This window comes from Megascapheus bottae, chromosome 17 (genome assembly GCF_031878675.1).
Source record: "Megascapheus bottae isolate mThoBot1 chromosome 17, mThoBot2.hap1, whole genome shotgun sequence".
Classification (NCBI taxonomy): Eukaryota; Metazoa; Chordata; class Mammalia; order Rodentia; family Geomyidae; genus Megascapheus; species Megascapheus bottae.
Genome location: NC_143525.1, coordinates 32,559,132 through 32,576,398, shown reverse-complemented (window position 1 = coordinate 32,576,398; position 17,267 = coordinate 32,559,132). Strand labels below are relative to the sequence as shown.

The 17,267-nt window shown below is 49.1% G+C and overlaps 1 protein-coding gene across 3 annotated transcripts; it reads left to right on the top strand.

The window, feature by feature from the left end:
• The first annotated feature begins 488 nt into the window (after positions 1 to 488).
• On the top strand, positions 489 to 12,067 carry Cdk5rap3 (CDK5 regulatory subunit associated protein 3). 3 transcript variants are annotated; one of them, XM_090350702.1, is made up of 14 exons: positions 489 to 571; positions 775 to 820; positions 3,298 to 3,429; positions 3,704 to 3,804; positions 4,458 to 4,506; positions 5,978 to 6,156; positions 6,374 to 6,510; positions 7,144 to 7,288; positions 7,939 to 8,040; positions 8,428 to 8,506; positions 9,012 to 9,100; positions 10,934 to 11,043; positions 11,437 to 11,608; positions 11,719 to 12,067. In XM_090350702.1, the coding sequence occupies exons 1-14, from the start codon at positions 566 to 568 to the stop codon at positions 11,782 to 11,784; spliced, it is 1,413 nt and encodes a 470-aa protein (XP_090206828.1). In that variant the 5' UTR covers positions 489 to 565; the 3' UTR covers positions 11,785 to 12,067. The 3 variants fall into 3 exon arrangements, with proteins under 3 accessions (XP_090206828.1, XP_090206827.1, XP_090206829.1); XM_090350701.1 differs by having other exon boundaries at positions 493 to 571; positions 10,838 to 11,043; XM_090350703.1 differs by lacking the exons at positions 489 to 571; positions 3,704 to 3,804 and having other exon boundaries at positions 10,838 to 11,043.
• Positions 12,068 to 17,267: the final 5,200 nt, after the last annotated feature.

The window sequence follows — 17,267 nt, the reverse complement described above, 5'->3', positions numbered from 1 at the left end:
GGCCTAGTGGTAGAGTGCTTGCCTAGCATGCATATAGACCCGGGTTCAATTCCTTGGTACCACATATATAGGAAAAAGCCAGAAGTGGTGCTGTGGCTCAAGTGGTGGAGCTCTAGCCTTGAGAAAGTCCAAGGACAGTGCTCAGGCCCTGAGAGAGAGAGAAAAGAAAAGGGGGAAAAAGTACTTTCAACTACTTTGGAATATACTGTCGGTTTCGCGCCCCCTGGAGTAGTAGAGGGGAACTGCAGGGACTGGCTCTCGTGCGCCCCTGTCGGGACAGTGCGTCACTGCATCCTTTTCCAGGCGCCCCCGCCCCTCTTCGGGCCTGAGCCCGCCTCGCGTCTCCGATTGGCTGTCTTCTGATCTCCCGCCCCTCCCTGACTTAGCCATTCAGAGCCTCGAGGTGGGTGGGGCTTAAGGGATGATTGGCTGGGCGAAAGGCGGCGACGTGGCTGAAGGAGGCCTGTTTATATCAGAACTGAAGCTTAGCCTGGATTGGTCGCGGGGGCGGGACGAACCGGGTTCTTCTGCCGGAAGCGGAAGTGGACGTGGACGTGGAGGCAAGATGCAGGTGTGGAGGCAGCGCCTGGGGTTGTGGGAGCTTCTCCCGGGACCCCAGCCCTTGCCTCCCTGGCCTTCCTCCCCCACGCGGCCCTGCCCACAGCCCGGGGCCCTGGCCCCGCACCGCGGCGGTTGGGGGCAGTGAAACGAGCGCATGCGTGGTGCCTGACCTCCCAACGCTCACGCCCCCCTCTCCGCCGTGTCTCCCTCCAGGACCATCAGCACGTGCCCATCGACATCCAGACCAGCAAGCTGCTCGGTAGGACGGGCGCCCGCGCCGTGGGCTGTCGGGGGAGGCCTGTGCTTTGCCCCCTGTCGCCAGCAGCTTGGGAACCCTGGAAGGCTGATCGCCGGCCTTGGTCTGTGGCCAGGCCCAGGAGCAGCGGAAGGAACTCTCTAGGAAGTCTGCACTCGACTCTCGCGTTCTTCCTTCGCCTCATATCATTCAGGGGCAGGAGAAGTGGCTGGGGCTTCCAGTCAGTTACTTAATGGCAGATCTGAACAGGAACCTAAGCCTGTCCGGCTCAGTCTTCTGTGCTTTTTTCTTTTTCTTTTCTTTTTTTTTTTTTTTTTGCATTATGCCAGAAAACAAGGCACCTCTCTTTTATTTTAAAGCCCTTGTCATCCTTGTATATTAAGACTCAGGTGGACATAGAGACCTTTTAGTGGCCAGTCTAACACATCTCCTCCCAGTCTGACCTCATCAGGGCATGTGCACAGCTGCAGGCCTTAAAAAAAATGTTCACTGGATTTATCAGTTTTAATGTCAGTCTTGTTCTTAAGATGATGCTTGACTGCTTTAGCCTTTGGCTCCTAGTTCTGACATTCTTTTTTTTTAATTAAAAAAGAACTAAACTTTATTGACAAACTGTTGCAGACATTCTGACATAAGTTTAAGCTACCTGTTTAGGCAGACTTACACATGTAGCGTTTAATCTTTCGAGAACAAAATGGGAGGACGGTACAAATTCAGTTAGGACTTTACTAGTTCTGACATAATTTTTTCTCTCTGAACATTTTCAGCAGACAATATTTATTATTTATGGATTATTTTTTATGTATTGTGTGTATGTGTGCACATGCACATACATGAATGAGTCAGTACTGGTGCTTGAACTTGGGGCCCTGGGTACCATACCTTAGCTTTTTTGCTCAAGGCTGGTTGTTGCTCTACCACTTGAGCCACATCTCCACTTTCAGCTTTGTGCTGGTTAATTGGAGATCAGAGTCTTATGAACTTTCCTGGGTCTTTGAACCTTGATCCTCAGATCTCAACCCTCTTGAGGAACTAGGACTATAGGACTGAGGCCGCTCGCTCTCAGCTCGGAGTTCTGTTTTATGCACTTGATGTTATACAAATATAGTATCATAGTCTAGGAGCATGCCTCAAGCTTTGGAGCCCTTGATTAGCAAACGTGAGCTTCTGAAATCAAAACCCCAGTACTACCAAAATAAAAATGAAGATCATTTAATATCCCTTGAGTTCTGTGTATCAGGCAGGGTGTTCAGCATTTTCTCTCATTCCCTCTTTTTTCTTCTTTTTCTTTTTTTGTTTTGCCAGTCCTGGGCCTTGAGCTTAGGGTCTTAGCACTGTCCTAGGGCACTTTTTTTCTTTTTTGTGGGTCATGGGGCTTGAATTCAGCCTGGGCACTGTCCCTGAGCTCTTCAGCTCAAGGCTGCTGCCTTACCCTTGAGCCAAGCCCTACTTCCTATTTTCTAGAGGTTAATTGGAGGTAAAGAGTCTCAGGACCTTTTGTGCCTGGGCTGGCTTTGAACCTTGATCCTCAGATCTCAGCCTCCTGAATAGCTAGGATTACAGATGTGAACCCCTGGGCCGCCCAGCTCCTTGGATACTTTTTGCTCAAGGCTAGCGCTCTACCATTTGAGCCCCAGTGCCACTGCCAGCTTTTTCTGTGTATGTGGTACGGAGGAATCAAACCCAGGGCTTCGTGCATGCTGGGTGAGCACTCTACTATTAGGCTATGCTCCTGCCCCCCCCCCCTTATTTCCTCTTGTATATGGTGGTGTTTTGTCCCATTTTGTGGGTGGGGAAACTGAGTCATGGAGAAGAGATAGAATTGTTCAAGAGATTTGATAATTACAACTCAGGACCATCTAACCACTAAACCTGGCTATTAGTTCTCTTTTACTGAGGAATGAACCTGACTCTAAGGCTTAAACACTGAGCTGGGTTCAGCTCCTTGAAGTCAGTTCCATTGAGAGTCACATGTGCAAGGTAGCACTTCACAATTAAGTAAAGACTAATGGTATCTAGTCCTTGGGGCGCTGTAGGTATTAGGGGCTTTGCAGTTGCTCATTCATCCAGTACTTGGCATAACCACCTAATGTTTTCTGCTGTTCTAGTTAATCCCAGCCCTAAGGAAAGGGAAGTTGAACTGCATCCCCTGTCAACAAGAAAGTTGTAATTAGCCCTGGAAGCAAAATATTATGGAGAATTTAGGGTGGTCAAAAGTGGCACTTTCATGTCAGGACCAATTTAAAAGTTTGTCATTCCCTTTGTGTTGAGGAAACCGCTCTAGGAGATTATGAATAAAGTCAGCCTGATGCAATCTGTTTAGCCCAAGCATCTCTTTCGGCCTGTGAGAACTCCTCCCTCCCCCATACCTTAACCAATACCATGGTAACTTTTAGCCATTATCCAGTGCATTCCACTTGAATTGGTAATGGGGTTTTGGAGCTGTAGAGGAAGGCCATGACTGCATGTTTCTGATACAGACTGGCTGGTGGACAGAAGGCATTGCAGCCTGAAATGGCAGAGCCTTGTGCTGCTGATCCGGGAGAAGATCAATGCTGCCATCCAGGACATGCCAGAGACCGAAGAGATTGCCCAGCTGCTCTCTGGGTCCTGTGAGTGCTTCGGGGCTTTGAGACCTTGTCACTGAAATCCTCCCTTTCCTGGCACAGTTTGTATCTATTAAGTTACCCCCTTGTGTAGCCAGCAAGCCTGCCCGCAGAGACAGAGGGAGGGGTGCTGGTTTCTTCTAGCTGGGAATGATGAAGGGGAGAGCTATCTGCCAAAATTGTTTTCAGTGTAGTACATGTGAGTCACCACATACAGTGACTGCAAGAGGTCAGAAGGATGCTGTCATTCTCCAAGCTCCCACCCTTCCTTGCTTTCCAGACATTCACTACTTCCACTGCCTAAGAATTGTGGACCTTCTCAAAGGCACTGAGGCCTCTACAAAAAATATTTTTGGCCAGTACTCTTCACAGAGGATGAAGGCAAGTGTGACGGCGGGGCCAGCAGGGACATCCAGTCCATAGCCCTTCCAGTCTCTCTGAGCGGCTGGTGGAGACATCTATGTAGACTGTTTCCTAGACTGACTCTCTTCCCAGTAGTTTATGCCAAATGTTGATCTTTCCTCTGGGCTTATATTTTCTCACCTGCTGCTTTGAGGTGTGCTTGTTGGTGCCACACACGAACAATAAAGTGGATGGTCCATCTAGCATGCGGAGCTGGAGGAGGGAGCAGCTCACACCACTGGTAGCTTATGCCTGTAATCTTCTCTACAAAAGGGGCTGAGATCTGAGGATTGAGATTTGAAGCCAGCCTGAGTAGAGACTCTTAGTTGCAATTAGGTAGCAACAATCGGATATGGGTCTGTGGCTCAAATGGTAGAACAACAGCCTTGGGCAAAAAAAGCCAAGTGACAGTGCAAGGCTGAGTTCAAGTTCCAGTATTGAGGCACGTGTGTGCACATACGCGCGCACGCACACACACACACACACACACATACACAGGTGAAGAAGGTCTAGGAGTTTGTGTTTGGTGTGCTGAGAAGCTTGGGGGAAGTGTCCACTCTGTCTAGGAATTGAGCTGCGAGGCTGAGGCTGAGTGTTCTCCCCAGCTGACTTCCCCTTTCTGTTCTGCTCAGGATTGGCAAGAGATCGTAGCCCTGTACGAGAAGGACAACACCTACTTAGGTAAAGTGATGCCGCTGCACCTGGGGAAGCCCACTCAGGCCTACAGGAGGCGTAGTCTATTATGAGAGGAGAGTGGAGTGCAGATAGTGTGTGATAGAAAAATGATTCCTGGAAGGGACGAAGGAGGACCAGATGTGTTCCTCACTGAGCAGGTACTTGACCTGCCCCCTCCGATGGGGTGGAGTGTGCACTGTACCCCTTTCTGCAGTTGGCAGAAGAGGTATGAGTTGTCCTGGGAATCATATTGGGTTCCTGAGAGACAGGGGGCAACTAAAGGACTGATTGTAGCCACAGGTTTTGGTCTTTTCAGATTTTTTTTGCTTTTGGGTGTTTTTTTTTTTTTTTTTTTGCCAGTCCTGGGGCTTGACTCAGGGCCTGGGCACTGTTCTTGGATTCTTTTTGCTCAAGGCTAGTGCTCTGCCACTTGAGCTACAGCACCACTTCCAACTTTTTCTGTATATGTCGTACCGAGGAATTGAACCCAGGTCTTTGTGCATGTTAAGCAAGCACTCTACCACTAGGCTAGCGCTCTTTCACTAGACTACGCTTCTAGCCTGCTAACACTGATTTTTACATCATATTTCAAATGTCATGCTTAACAAACAAGTATTGAAGAAGAGAATCTCTATATGCAATAGATTTTAGCACATAGATTTTAGAACATAATTAAAATTAAGCTGAGGGTTTGTATGTCATAGATACATATGATGTAAAAATCAATGTTAATAAATTCTTTAATAAAAATTTTTAATGAAAAAAACATGAAATTAAAAAAATAATTTTTTGAAAAAAAAACCAAAAAACGTATTAATCTATATAATAAAACATGTCTGTAGAGTATTTCGTCATAGATATTTATATCTATGTAGTTATGTTTATATCTCCAAGACCGTGTCTATAACCTTGGGTACCCAAATATTGAGTCATTGCTCTTGTACTTTAATATCCACATATCAAGGAGACCATGTACCTTTTGTTCCTTTGATCTTGACTTATCTCACTCAACATGATTCACTCTAGTTTCATCCATTTCCCAGCTAATACTATTATTTTATCTTGTCTGTTGGCTATGTAGAATTCCGTTGTGTGTGTGTGTGTGTGTGTGTGTATAGATCACTTTTTTTTGTATCCATTCATCTGTAGTAGAGCAGCTGGGTTGTTTCCATCACTTCCATCACTGGTTTTTAAGTGATCATAATAGCTAAAGTTTATTAAGCACTTACACTACACAAGGAACTAGGCTCAGTGTTTCATGTGGATCCATATGGCCAATATTAATATTCCTTGTTTTTGCAGCTGAGGGGTGGTAGAGTCCTGGCTTTGTAACTTGGGTTCTTCATCCAGGAAGGGGGGAGCCTGGAACAGCAATCGCACTCTTGACCACCACCCTAGGGTATTTTTGCTTGCATCCTGGGGCATCTTGCCTTAGGGGTGTGGCTATCCTGGGGTGAATTTTCTGGGTCCTTCTTAGTGGAACTCTCTAGCCTCTTGGTTCGGAATGTCAACTATGAGATCCCATCGCTGAAGAAACAGATTGCCAAGTGCCAGCAGCTCCAGCAAGAATACAGCCGCAAGGAGGAGGAGGGCCAGGCTGGGGCCGCTGAGATGAGAGAGCTGTTCTACCACTCCTGCAAGCAGTATGGCATCACGGTGAGCAGATAGAGAGAGTGGAGGGCATCGGGCCTGGGGCTGGCTTCCTGGGCCTGACTCTTCTGTTAATAGCAAAGACTTCGCTATCAATCAGCCTTCTGACTTCTCTGCCGGTTGTACCCCTCTTGGACCAGTGTCTTCCCTTTGGATACCTTTGACTTGTTGGATTCTTCCTCTGACCAGGTCTGCCTAAGCCTCTCCTTTCTCCCTTTTCTAGGGAGACAATGTTCGGAGAGAACTTCTGGCCCTAGTGAAGGACCTGCCCAGCCAGCTGGCTGAGATTGGTGCAGCGGCTCAGTCCCTGGGCGAAGCTATTGAACTGTACCAGGCCTGCGTGGGATTCGTGTGTGAAAGGTAAAAAGGATCACAGCTGAGCTGAGCTTGGTGGCTCACGCCTGTAATCCTTGCTACTCAGGAGACTGAGATCTGAGGACTGAGGTTCAAAGCCAGCCCAGGCACTAAAGGGTATGAGACTCTTATCTCTAATTAATCACTAGAAAATGGGAAGTGGGGCTGTGGCTCAAGGGGTAGGGTGGTAGCCTTGAGCTGAAGAGCTCAGGGACAGCGCCCAGGCCCAGAGTTCAAGCCCCATGACCCCCCAAAAATGATTACAGCTTCTCTCTAGCAGGGGGAATGGCTCATCAGTGCTCCCTGGCTCTTTCCCACTGCCATTTTCCCATATAACATGAGCTTTGTTGTGTGTGTGATGGTCCTGGGACTTGAACTCAGAGCTTTGTATTCCACTTCCTGTTTTTTGCTGATAATTAGACATAGAGTCTCATGCACTTGCCTGCTTGGTCTGGCTTTAATTCATGATCCACAGTCCTCATATCCTCAGTTCTTGAGTAGCTAGGATTCCAGGCATGCACTACCAGCACCCAGCTCTGTGAGCCGCATTTCCTACCCTTGAGCTGGTGGGAGCCTTGCCCTTGGACCATGTGCCCAGGTATTGGTCAGCCACAGGCTCAGTTGTGTCTTCTGCCGAAGCCCCGCAGAGCAGGTGTTGCCCATGCTGCAGTACGTGCAGAAGCGGGGAAACTCCACTGTGTACGAATGGAGGACGGGGACAGAGCCCTCGGTGGTGGAGCGGCCACACCTTGAGGAGCCTCCTGAGCATGTGGAAGAAGATGAGGTACACCGACCTTGTTAGGAGCTATTCTCCCCAGCTCAGACCTTGTCCTGAACGCAGAGGCCCAGAGGGGAGGGCAAAGACCTGGCCTCCTTGAGACCAGAGCACAGACAGTGCTGGGGGACTCAGCAAGCTGGTTTGTGTAAACCAGAAGCCACTCAAAGGCCTCTGTGCTAAAACTGTGCTTTTATGCTCAAGGATAGCAGTTCCACTTCCATTTGAGGGGTTTTGTTTTGTTTTGTTTTTGGTCAGTCATGGGGCTTGAACTCTGGGCCTAGGCACTGTCCCTGAACTCTGCAGCTCTAAGTTGGCACTCTGCCACATTGAGCCACAGCACCACTTCCAGTTTCTGGTGGTTAATTTGAGATAAGAGTCTCATGAACTTTTGTGCCCGGGCTGGCTTTGAACCATGATCCTCAGATCTTAACCTCCAGCATAGCTAGGAGCCATGGGCGCCTGGCTCCAGTTTTTTTGAGTAGTTAACTAGATATCAATCAGAGTTGTATGGACTTTTCTACGTTGGCTAACTTCGAACCATGATCCTTAAATCTCACCCTCCTAAGGAGCTAGGATTACAGGTATGAGCCACTGGTGCCGGCCTTTTCTTTTCTCTCCTTTTTTCCCACACCTTATTTGGCTGACATTCTTTCTAGATTGACTGGGGCGACTTTGGGGCGGAGGCAGTCTCCAGTGCTGGCATCTCTGCAGAGGCTGCTGGAATCGACTGGGGCATCTCCCTGGAATCACAGTCCAAGGTTAGGATGCCCATTTGGCTCATCCTCAGACGACTTTCTGTGGTCCTGCTTCAGCCATGTGTGTGTTGTCTGTGTCTGTGTGGGTAAAGGCATGCCTCCAAGTTTGCTCCTTTGAAGAGGAGTGCAGTCCAAGGGAGGCAGTTTCAAAAGTGATGTGTCAGAGTGTATACATCTTCTTCTGCCAGGGTATATAAGAACCTTACAAAGCAAGGACGAAGGTGACCACGTACTAGCTCACGATGCCAACTTTGGCCAATGCATCCTGGCTGTAGACCTTAATCCAGCTAGAGCATGCAGGCCCTGGACTTTCTTAAAGCTTTGGTCCATTCTGGCTCCCTGTGCTAGGGAATTCTCACCAAGCTTCCTGGTTCTTTGCTCCCCTCCCAGGACCCTGGGAGTGATGAGATAGACTGGGGAGATGATGCCACTGCTTTGCAGATCACAGTGCTAGAGGCAGGAACTGAAGGTAAGAGCTCAAGGAACCCCCATACCTAGACACAAAACATACTACCATGATTAGGCTTCTCATACATTTAAACTTTTCTCTAAGTCTTGCTAAGGATGTGTGTGGAGAGGGGCAGAAGAGAAGTTCTCTAGGAAGACTCACCTTTTGTAGACTGACTACAGGCTAGCCATTTTGGTGGGGACACCTAAAGGGTGTTGGCTGGACCCCAGTTTGTCCTGATTCCTCCTCACCAGTAGAGAGGCTGTAGCAGTGATCTTAGCCACTAGAGGGCAGTGCAGGATGACATTTTTACCTCCTACACCAGCTCTGAGCTGGCCTTCCCTGAACTCAGCTCTGTGGTACTGGTAGGCTGGAGTTGGCAGGAAGCCTAAATAAGGCTAGGATAATTGGGAAACGATAACCTTCTCCCTTGGCTTGGGCTGGGAAGTAGCTTTAGTGCTACTGTGGGTCTTTTTCTTCCTTAGTTCTGGATCCCTCCTCACTTCTCTGCTTTTCTTCCTGGCAGCTCCGGAAGGTGTTGCTAGAGGCACAGATGCTTTGACACTTCTTGAATACCCCGAGACCCGGAATCAGTTCATTGATGAGCTCATGGAGGTACTGTTGTCTAGGAGCAGCCTGCCCCCAGCATAGCATGTCATGTTACTCCTGTCCCCTGGCCCGACTACTCCTGTCAGTGTGAAGGGCGGGCACTAAGTCCTTTCTTTGTCTTGGGGCAGGATGCTCCCCACCCCCTTTCCAGCTCATCTGTATTGTGAGTCTCCAAAGTGCCTGGCTCTTTCTTGGGCACAGGAGATAGAGCAGTGAAGCAGACATCCGAAGGCCTTGAAGGAGCTTCTATTGGAGTGGGAAAGGCAGATGAGAACCTGACAAATACTGCAGTGTGGTAGATGATGTGTATGAAGAAAAAGAAAGCAGGGGATGGAGCCGAGCCATTGGGAAGGGTTGTGGTTATACCTGGGAGTCAGGGAAGGCTTCATTAAGAAGGTGATTTAAGCTGAGGCAATGGTGCATTGTCTAGCAAAAGGACTTCTCAGGCGGAAAAGGGTTTTTTTGTTTTGTTTTGTTTTGTTGTCGGTTGTGCGACTTGAATTCTGGGCCTGGTCATTATCCCTGAGCTCTTCAGCTCAAGGCTACCACCCTACCCCTTGAGTGATAGTGCCACTTTTGGTTTTCTGGTGGTTAATTGGAGATAAGAGTCTCATGGACTTTTAGTGCCTGGGCTGGCTTTGAACCATGATCCTCAGATCTTAGCCTCCTGAGTAGCTAGGATTACAGGAGTGAGCCACCATGCCTGAGCCACCGTGCCTGGCCCCAAGGTTTTAAGGTGGGCGTCTGCTACGTACATTTGACTGACAGCAAGGAGGCCTCATGGCTCATTGTTATAGGAGCTGGGATGGGGGAGCAGAAGAAGAACTCAGAGATAGTCTGAATTTGGGGTTGACTTGGTAAACCATGAAATTGTTGGAGCTTGTAGGTTGTTTTTTGTTTTTGTTTTTGTTTTGCAAGTCCTAGGGCTTGAACTCAGGGCCTGAGCACTGTCCTTGAGCTTTCTCAAGGTTAGAGGTCTACCACTTGAGCCATAGCACCACTTCAAGCCTTTTCTATGTATGTGGTACTGAGGAATTGAACTCAGGCCTTCATGTATGCTAAGTAAGCACTCTACCACTAGGCCAGACTCCCAACCCTGGTTGTTTTGTTTTGTTTTAACAAGATAGGAGCCACACCATCTCGTTTGTGTTGAAACGTAATTGCCATGGCTCAAGTGTAAGGAGCCAGTGTTCTTGGACTGGGAAAGTAGGCCCTGTATTGAGATCTCTTTCTTTGGAATGGCCTGTGGTTGAGGAGAACCTCCAGAAAGTTCTGTCCCCATCCAGTTCTGTCTTCTTTCTGCCCAAAGAGGCCCCTTCTAGCCTCAGAGGAAGAAGACAAAAAAATGATCTAATTTCCATGGCAAAAGAAGATGGACAGAGATGTCTGCTGCTTAAGTTCTTCCTGGCCTTTTCCTAATCTGCAGCCTCTTAAAGATGCATTTCTAGTCCCAGAATCCCATTCCTCCCATGAAGAGAAAAGAAATACCTCCACTGGGACAGAGAGACCCTTTGAATGTCTGTATTCTTGGTTATCTGTCCTACAGTCTGGGGAAGAGAGATGAGAGGCCAGAACTAAGTAGGCTTGAGATAGGAATGGCACATTGCAGTTGTAGAATTTCTAGCAGTGAAAACAGCAGAGGAAATATCCCACCTTGCCCAGATTCTAGCCCTTACCACTCATTCTTACATTTTGACCAGTCTGGGGACCTAGCTTCTGAGATCTTTTCCTCCTGTAATCCAGCTCGAGATCTTCTTGTCCCAGAGGGCAGTGGAGATGAGTGAGGAAGCTGACATCCTGTCTGTGAGCCAGTTTCAGCTGGCTCCTGCCATTCTGCAGGGCCAAACCAAAGAGAAGATGGTTGCGATGGTGTTCACACTACAGGATCTCATTGGCCAGCTCACCAGTCTTCGAATGCAACACCTGTTTATGATTCTGGCCTCACCAAGGTCTGGCTATCCTAATGCTAGGCTCTGTCATCTTTTTTTTTTTTTGGGCCAGTACCGGGGTTTGAACTCAGAGCCTGAGCATTGTAGGCTCTGCTGCTTTGATCAGCTCTGGGTCCTTGTATTCTTCCTCTGTTTGTGACCTCTCAGAGCTCATTCCTGCCTTCTCCTTGGACTGTCTTTAGGGCAGATGGAAGAGGGAAGTGGAGAGGGGGGTTGATTTGTGCAGAATCTGCTTTCCAGATCTAACAGGGGAACCTGGAGTGGTATTTCTTACAGAGAAAGACTTGAGGGTGTTGGGGTGAAAGGCCAACCAGGGAATTGCTTCTTGAGCCTCACCTCACTAAGTAGTAGAGTTGGGCAGCCTACCCACTCACCTGAGCGCCTTCTGTATAGGTACGTGGACCGCGTGACTGAGCTCCTCCAGCAAAAGCTGAAGCAGTCTCAGCTGTTGGCTCTGAAGAAAGAGCTGATGGTGCAGAAGCAGCAGGATGCCCTTGAGGAGCAGGCGGCGCTGGAGCCCAAGCTGGACCTGCTGCTGGAGAAGACCAAGGAACTACAGAAGCTGGTAAGATGGGACGGGGTGCCCTTGCCATGTACGAGGATCCCCAAGTTTCTGCAGAATGAAGCACTGCACCTGCTTGTTGGATCCCTACCTATGTAGCACCTGTTTTTCAGATCGAAGCTGACATCTCTAAGAGGTACAGTGGACGCCCCGTGAACCTGATGGGGACATTTCTGTGACACACTCCCTCCATGTCTCACCATCTTCCCAGCGTTGAAATGGCAGCCGAACCCAGACTGATTGTGGTCAGCTCTTCCCAGTAAGAAACCAGGCAGACTGGAAGACTGAGAACTATGGGAAGGAACTAGCTTGAATGGTGGCCTCAAGCACTCTCTTGGCTTGCTGCAAGAAGCTGTCTTGACTGGCCTCATGGCTTCTCAGCCTGGAACCACGGCTTCTTCTAGCTAGTTGAGCTGGACTTAATAAAAGAGGGCAAGACTCTTGATTTGCTGCTGACAGTTACTCACGTGGCTCCCCAGAGCCTGTGGTTGAAGCTGGGCACCTGTTTTCATGGATTCTTGGTCCAGGCAGCCTTCCTGACCATTAGCTGCCCCTGTGGAGTCCCAGATTAGGGGCTTATGTCTTTGCTTGTAATGATGAGGAAGGCCCTAGTAGAATCTACAAAATTGGTTTGGCAAGGGGCTCAGCTAAGGCCCCTGTTCACTCTCTAACCAGGGCTAAGCTACCCTGCTCCAGCCAGCAGCCCAAGGGAGCAGTCAGGCAGTGGCCTATTGGAATCAGCAAAGCCATATTTTCCTCTTAATCACAGCTTACCTTCCAGGCAGAGGGGAAACATGGTTTAGGGAGGAAGGGTCTGACAGACAAGGTGGAGACAGGAGTTGTCACCTTCACTGGCTGCCTGTCCACTTCCTGCCCATAACTGGCTGCTCTGGGATTGGATAGAGCCCACCCCACGATAGTACCCCTCACCCAAGCCGCCTCCCCATCCCCATTTCCCAGGGAGGGTAGGGGCTGGGGGTGGCCAGCAATTCGATTTTAATTTCATAGCAGAGCAGTTGATTCATGGCTCTTTGTCGCTGGCGTTGACTCCCGTAATGACTTTCCATCAAAATGAAAAGTGGAGTGACACCACTCATTATTCCTGCTGCTTGTTATCTCAGTTCTGGGGAGGGCCGCCCCCTCCCTGCTGCCTTTCAGCCGTCCTGGACAGTGAGTGATGGCCCCTATTAATCACCGACCCCGTGGACTCCGGCGGACACACGTTATCCAAAGGAGAGAGAGATAAGGCCGCATGAACCGCTTGGAGCCGCTTCTATCGATTAATGTCAGCCTACTGCTTCTCCCCAATCTTTGCCTGGTCACCTCCTTTTGGGGGAATCGGGCTGAAATAAGTCCAGGAACTGAGAAAGGAGAAATGGATAGCAGAATGGGGTAGCAGAAAGGAGCTTGGGCGGGCTGTGTGCTGCAGGCGGCCACACTCTGGAAGCCCTTGCCCTAAGGAGCTGCTGGCTACACCTGGCCCTTCTGTCTCAGAGTCTCCTGCTCCACGGGCTGTCTGCCCAGCCTCACACAGCAGCCAGTAGCACATTGAGTAACACACCCTTGCCCACTCTGGTGTTCCTTTCCAGTTGCCAGATGTTACACAGACTCCCCTGCCTGTGGGGACGTGTGGAGAGTCACATGACACGGCAGGCTGGGCTTGAGCCTCCAAAGTGTTCGTGTGTGCTGTGCAGAAAAGTATCCTGCTTGCCTTGTCTGCCTGGCCTTGGAGGGCAGGGGCACCATGCTTCTCCCCGAGCTGCCACGTGTGTGGTCCCCAGGTAGGAGAGTGAGTTTACACAGACGCTTTCTCAACAGACGAGGGAGCAGTGGCTGGAAACGCTGTTTTTCCTGGGTTTGGGCCTGGTTTGCCACACCACTGTGAGGCTGACGATTTCCTCACTGAGCTTTGTCTCCAGAACCTTTAGCTTCTTTGGTTTTGGTCCTCTTGCTTTCTAGATCCCCTCCTGGCTAGGCCAGAGACAGTGAAGGAGCCCCACTGACTGGTTTCCCCAACGCAAGGGCAATCCTGTACCTTTGAGGTGTGTTTTCGGATTCCCTGCATTTTACTCTGATGCGTTTGGGTTTCTGATTGCTTTCCTCCATTGCTGGAGTCCTCCGGCTTAATGAATGGAGCTATGCAGAGCTCTGTGAGCGAGGCCTGCAGAGGGGGTGCCCACTAGTTTGTGGGGCACCAATGAAGACTCCCTCCTGACTGAGTTGCCACACTGGAAGACAAGTGAGGGCTCCTTGCTGAGCGGCAAGTTTGCAGCAGTCAGCTTTCTAGGGTTGTGAAAGGAAGTTTGGGGAAAGAGGGGGACTGTTCCCTGGGCATCCTTAGTTTGGTGTGGATTTATTGCCAAGAGAACACTAGTTCCATGTTGATTCTTCTTCCGTCTCCAGGCTTCAGGTAAACAAGCAGGGAGTTGCTGGGCACGGTGGCTCATGCCTATAAGCCGAGCTACTCAGAAGGCTGAGATCTGGGCAGGGAGTTTGGCCTAGTGGTAGGGTGCTTGCCTAGCATACACAAAGACCTGGGTTCAATTCCTTGGTACCACATAGATAGAAAACAGCCAGAAGTGGTGCTGAGGCTCAAGTGGTAGAGCTCTGGCCTTGAGAAAGTCCAAGGACAGTGCTCAAGCCCTGAGCTCAAGCCCAGGACTGGCAAAAAAAAAAAGAAAAAAGAAGGCTGAGATCTGAGGATCCTGGTTCAAAGCCAGCCTGGGTACTAAAAGTCTGTGAGGGGCCAGAATTATGGCCTGGTGGTAGAGTGCCTGCCTAGCATGCACAAAGACCTGGGTTCGATTCCTCGGGACCACATACATAGAAAAAGCCTAAAGTGGTGCTGTGGCTCAAGAGCGCTAACCTTGAAGAAAAGCCCAAGGACAGTGCCCAGGCCCTGAGTTCAAGCCCAGGACTGGCAAAAAAAAAAAAAAAAAAAAAAAGCATTTTGCCAGGCCTAGTGGCTCACACCTGTAATCCTACTCAGGAGGCTGAAATCTGAGGATCAAGGTTCAAAGCCAGCCTGGGCACAAAAGGACCTGAGACTCTTCAGTTAACCTCTAGAAAACAGGAAGTGGGGCTTGGCACAAGGATAGAGTGGTAGCCTTGAGCTGAAGAGCTCAGGGACAGTGCCCAGCCCTAATTCAAGCCCCATGACGCACAAAAAAAAAAAAAAAAAAAAAAAATCTGAGAGACACTTATCCCCAATCAACCACCAGAAAACTGGACATGAAGTGGTGCTGTGGCTCAAGGGGTAGGGCCATAGCCTTGAGCTGAACAGCTCAGGGACAGTGCCCAGGCCCAGAGTTCAAGTCCCACGGCTGATACACACACATACACGTACACAAAAGGGAATTTTCTTTCTTTTTTTGGGGGGGGTAAGGGGTCAGTCATGAGAATTTATGCATTAAGTGTAAAGTAATAGGAAGACATTGGGCGGGGACTGTAGCTCAGTAGTAGAGTGCTTGCCTAGTGTGCAGGAGTCCCTAAGTTCTATCCTTGCTACTAGAAAACAAAACAGCATATGATGTCAAAATGGTGACAAGCCTATTTTCCTGTGCCCTGTGTGATCTGGGGTCACTCCCTGAACCTCTCTGTCCCTCATTTCCTTCACCATTAAGTTGGGAACATGAATATTGCTGACCTCAGGGTATGCAGCATTTAGAACTGGCCCTATCACAGTAAGATGAAAATTTACCTGTTGTAAGGGTCGGAGGGAAATATTCTGGACCAAAATTGAAAACTTGTGTCTAGTCCTGGCCTCATGTTTCTGAGATTCCAACACGTGCCACATAGAACCCCTGATTCCCATCTGCATCATATCTCAGTTATTTCCTGTTTGTTGGCTCCCAGTCCCTCTCTAGCCCAAGTTCAAGCCCCATGACAGACAATAGAAAGAAAGAAAGGGAAAAAAATGGGTGCCCCTTTACTTCCTCTATCCCCAGTGTATCGGGCTAGCCCCTGATAACTGGACTTCTACCTGCTTTCCAGCCTGGTGAGTCACCCAGGGGGCCTGAAGACTTTTGGAGCCTTCCTAACCCACCTCAGAAAAGGCTCACATCTCTGGATATTCCCAGGGGCCTCTACAGAGCATTCCTCAGCTCTACACCTATCTTCAAGGGAGCAGTATAAGACTCACCCCACATGTCTGGCCTAGTCTCTGCTTCTAGAGGTGATAATCGGTCTTGCTCATTCTTTCAAGTCCCCAACTTCATTTCCTCTGAATTTCAGTTAATCAGTTTTCAAGTATCATTGACTTCTAACATTCTGTGATCATATGATTCACAAGCTAGCAAAAAAGAAGAGTCCTGTAAAGCAAGCTTGAGAATACAGTAAGAGTTAATTAAAAAGTTGGCTTAGCTGGGCACCAGTGGCTCACACCTGTAATCCTAGCTACTCAGGAGGCTGAGATCTGAGGATATGGTTCAAAGCCAGTCTGGGTGGAAACTCTATGAGACTCTTATTTTTAGTTAGCTACCAGTGGAGCTGGAGCGCAAAGTGGGAGAGAGCTAGAATTGAGCATAAAAGCTCAGGGAGGCTGGGAGTGTGGCCTAGTGGTAGAGTGCTTGCCTAGCATGTACAAAGACCTGGGTTCAATTACTTGACACCATGTACATGGAAAAAATCAGAAGTGGTGCTGTGGCTCAAGTGGTAGGGCTCTAAGCCCTGAGAAAGTCCAAGGACAATGCTCAAGTCCCAGGATGGACAAAAAAACAATAACTCAGGGACAAGTCCTGAGTTCAAAAGTTGGCTTTTTATTTTTTGGTACTTTTGACTCTTTCTTTCTTTCTTTCTTTCTTTCTTTCTTCCTTCCTTCCTTCCTTCCTTCCTTCCTTCCTTCCTTCCTTTCTCTTTCTTTCTTTCTTTCTTTCTTTCTTTCTTTCTTTCTTTCTTTCTTTCTTTCTGTACTGGGGGATTGGACTCAGGGCCGCATGTTTGCTAAATCAATACTATGTACTCAAACCATTTCCCTCCATCCTTGAAACAGGGTCTTAGTATGAGTGCTGGGATTGCAGGCGTGAGCCCCCATACCCAGCATTAAACTGACCTTGGAAATGAACTAATTGGCCAGGCTGGGCTACATAGTGGACAGTTTCAAGAACAACAACAAGAAATGTAGTACAATTCCTCCACCAGTCTTTCCACCCTTCCCCTGAGGCTCTTCTGGGCCTGTCTCTCCTCTGTTCAATGGAGGGCATTTCTGCTAAGGAGAGCAGAAGGCTGTCTCTCCATGCTCTTGATGATGTCAGTACTTCATGCACCCAGATCTGCTACCAAAACGGGGGACTTCACCTTGGTGTACTGCACAGTGTCCACATGCTGGGCTTTGAACAAGCTGCTCTTCAGCCCTGAGGACTCGGGAGGCCCCAGTGCTGCCTCCAGGCTGCCATCCTGCCAGGCACAACCAAGCCCAGCAGGAAAGTGTCAGGACTACCCAAGGGCTGTCACAGCCTGGGGACACCAGCTGACCTGGATCTACTTGTGTCCTCCAGATGCCCTTCCCCTCCAGCAAACAGGGACAAGCAGACCTCCGAGTAAACTGGCCCTGAGTAAACTTGCCCAGCCAGCTGTTCTGCCACCCTTCTTCTCCTTCCCCAGGCTTCAAAGAAAACCACTTTGAATATTTAAACTTCTTTTTCCTATGTGTCTAATAAAAAGT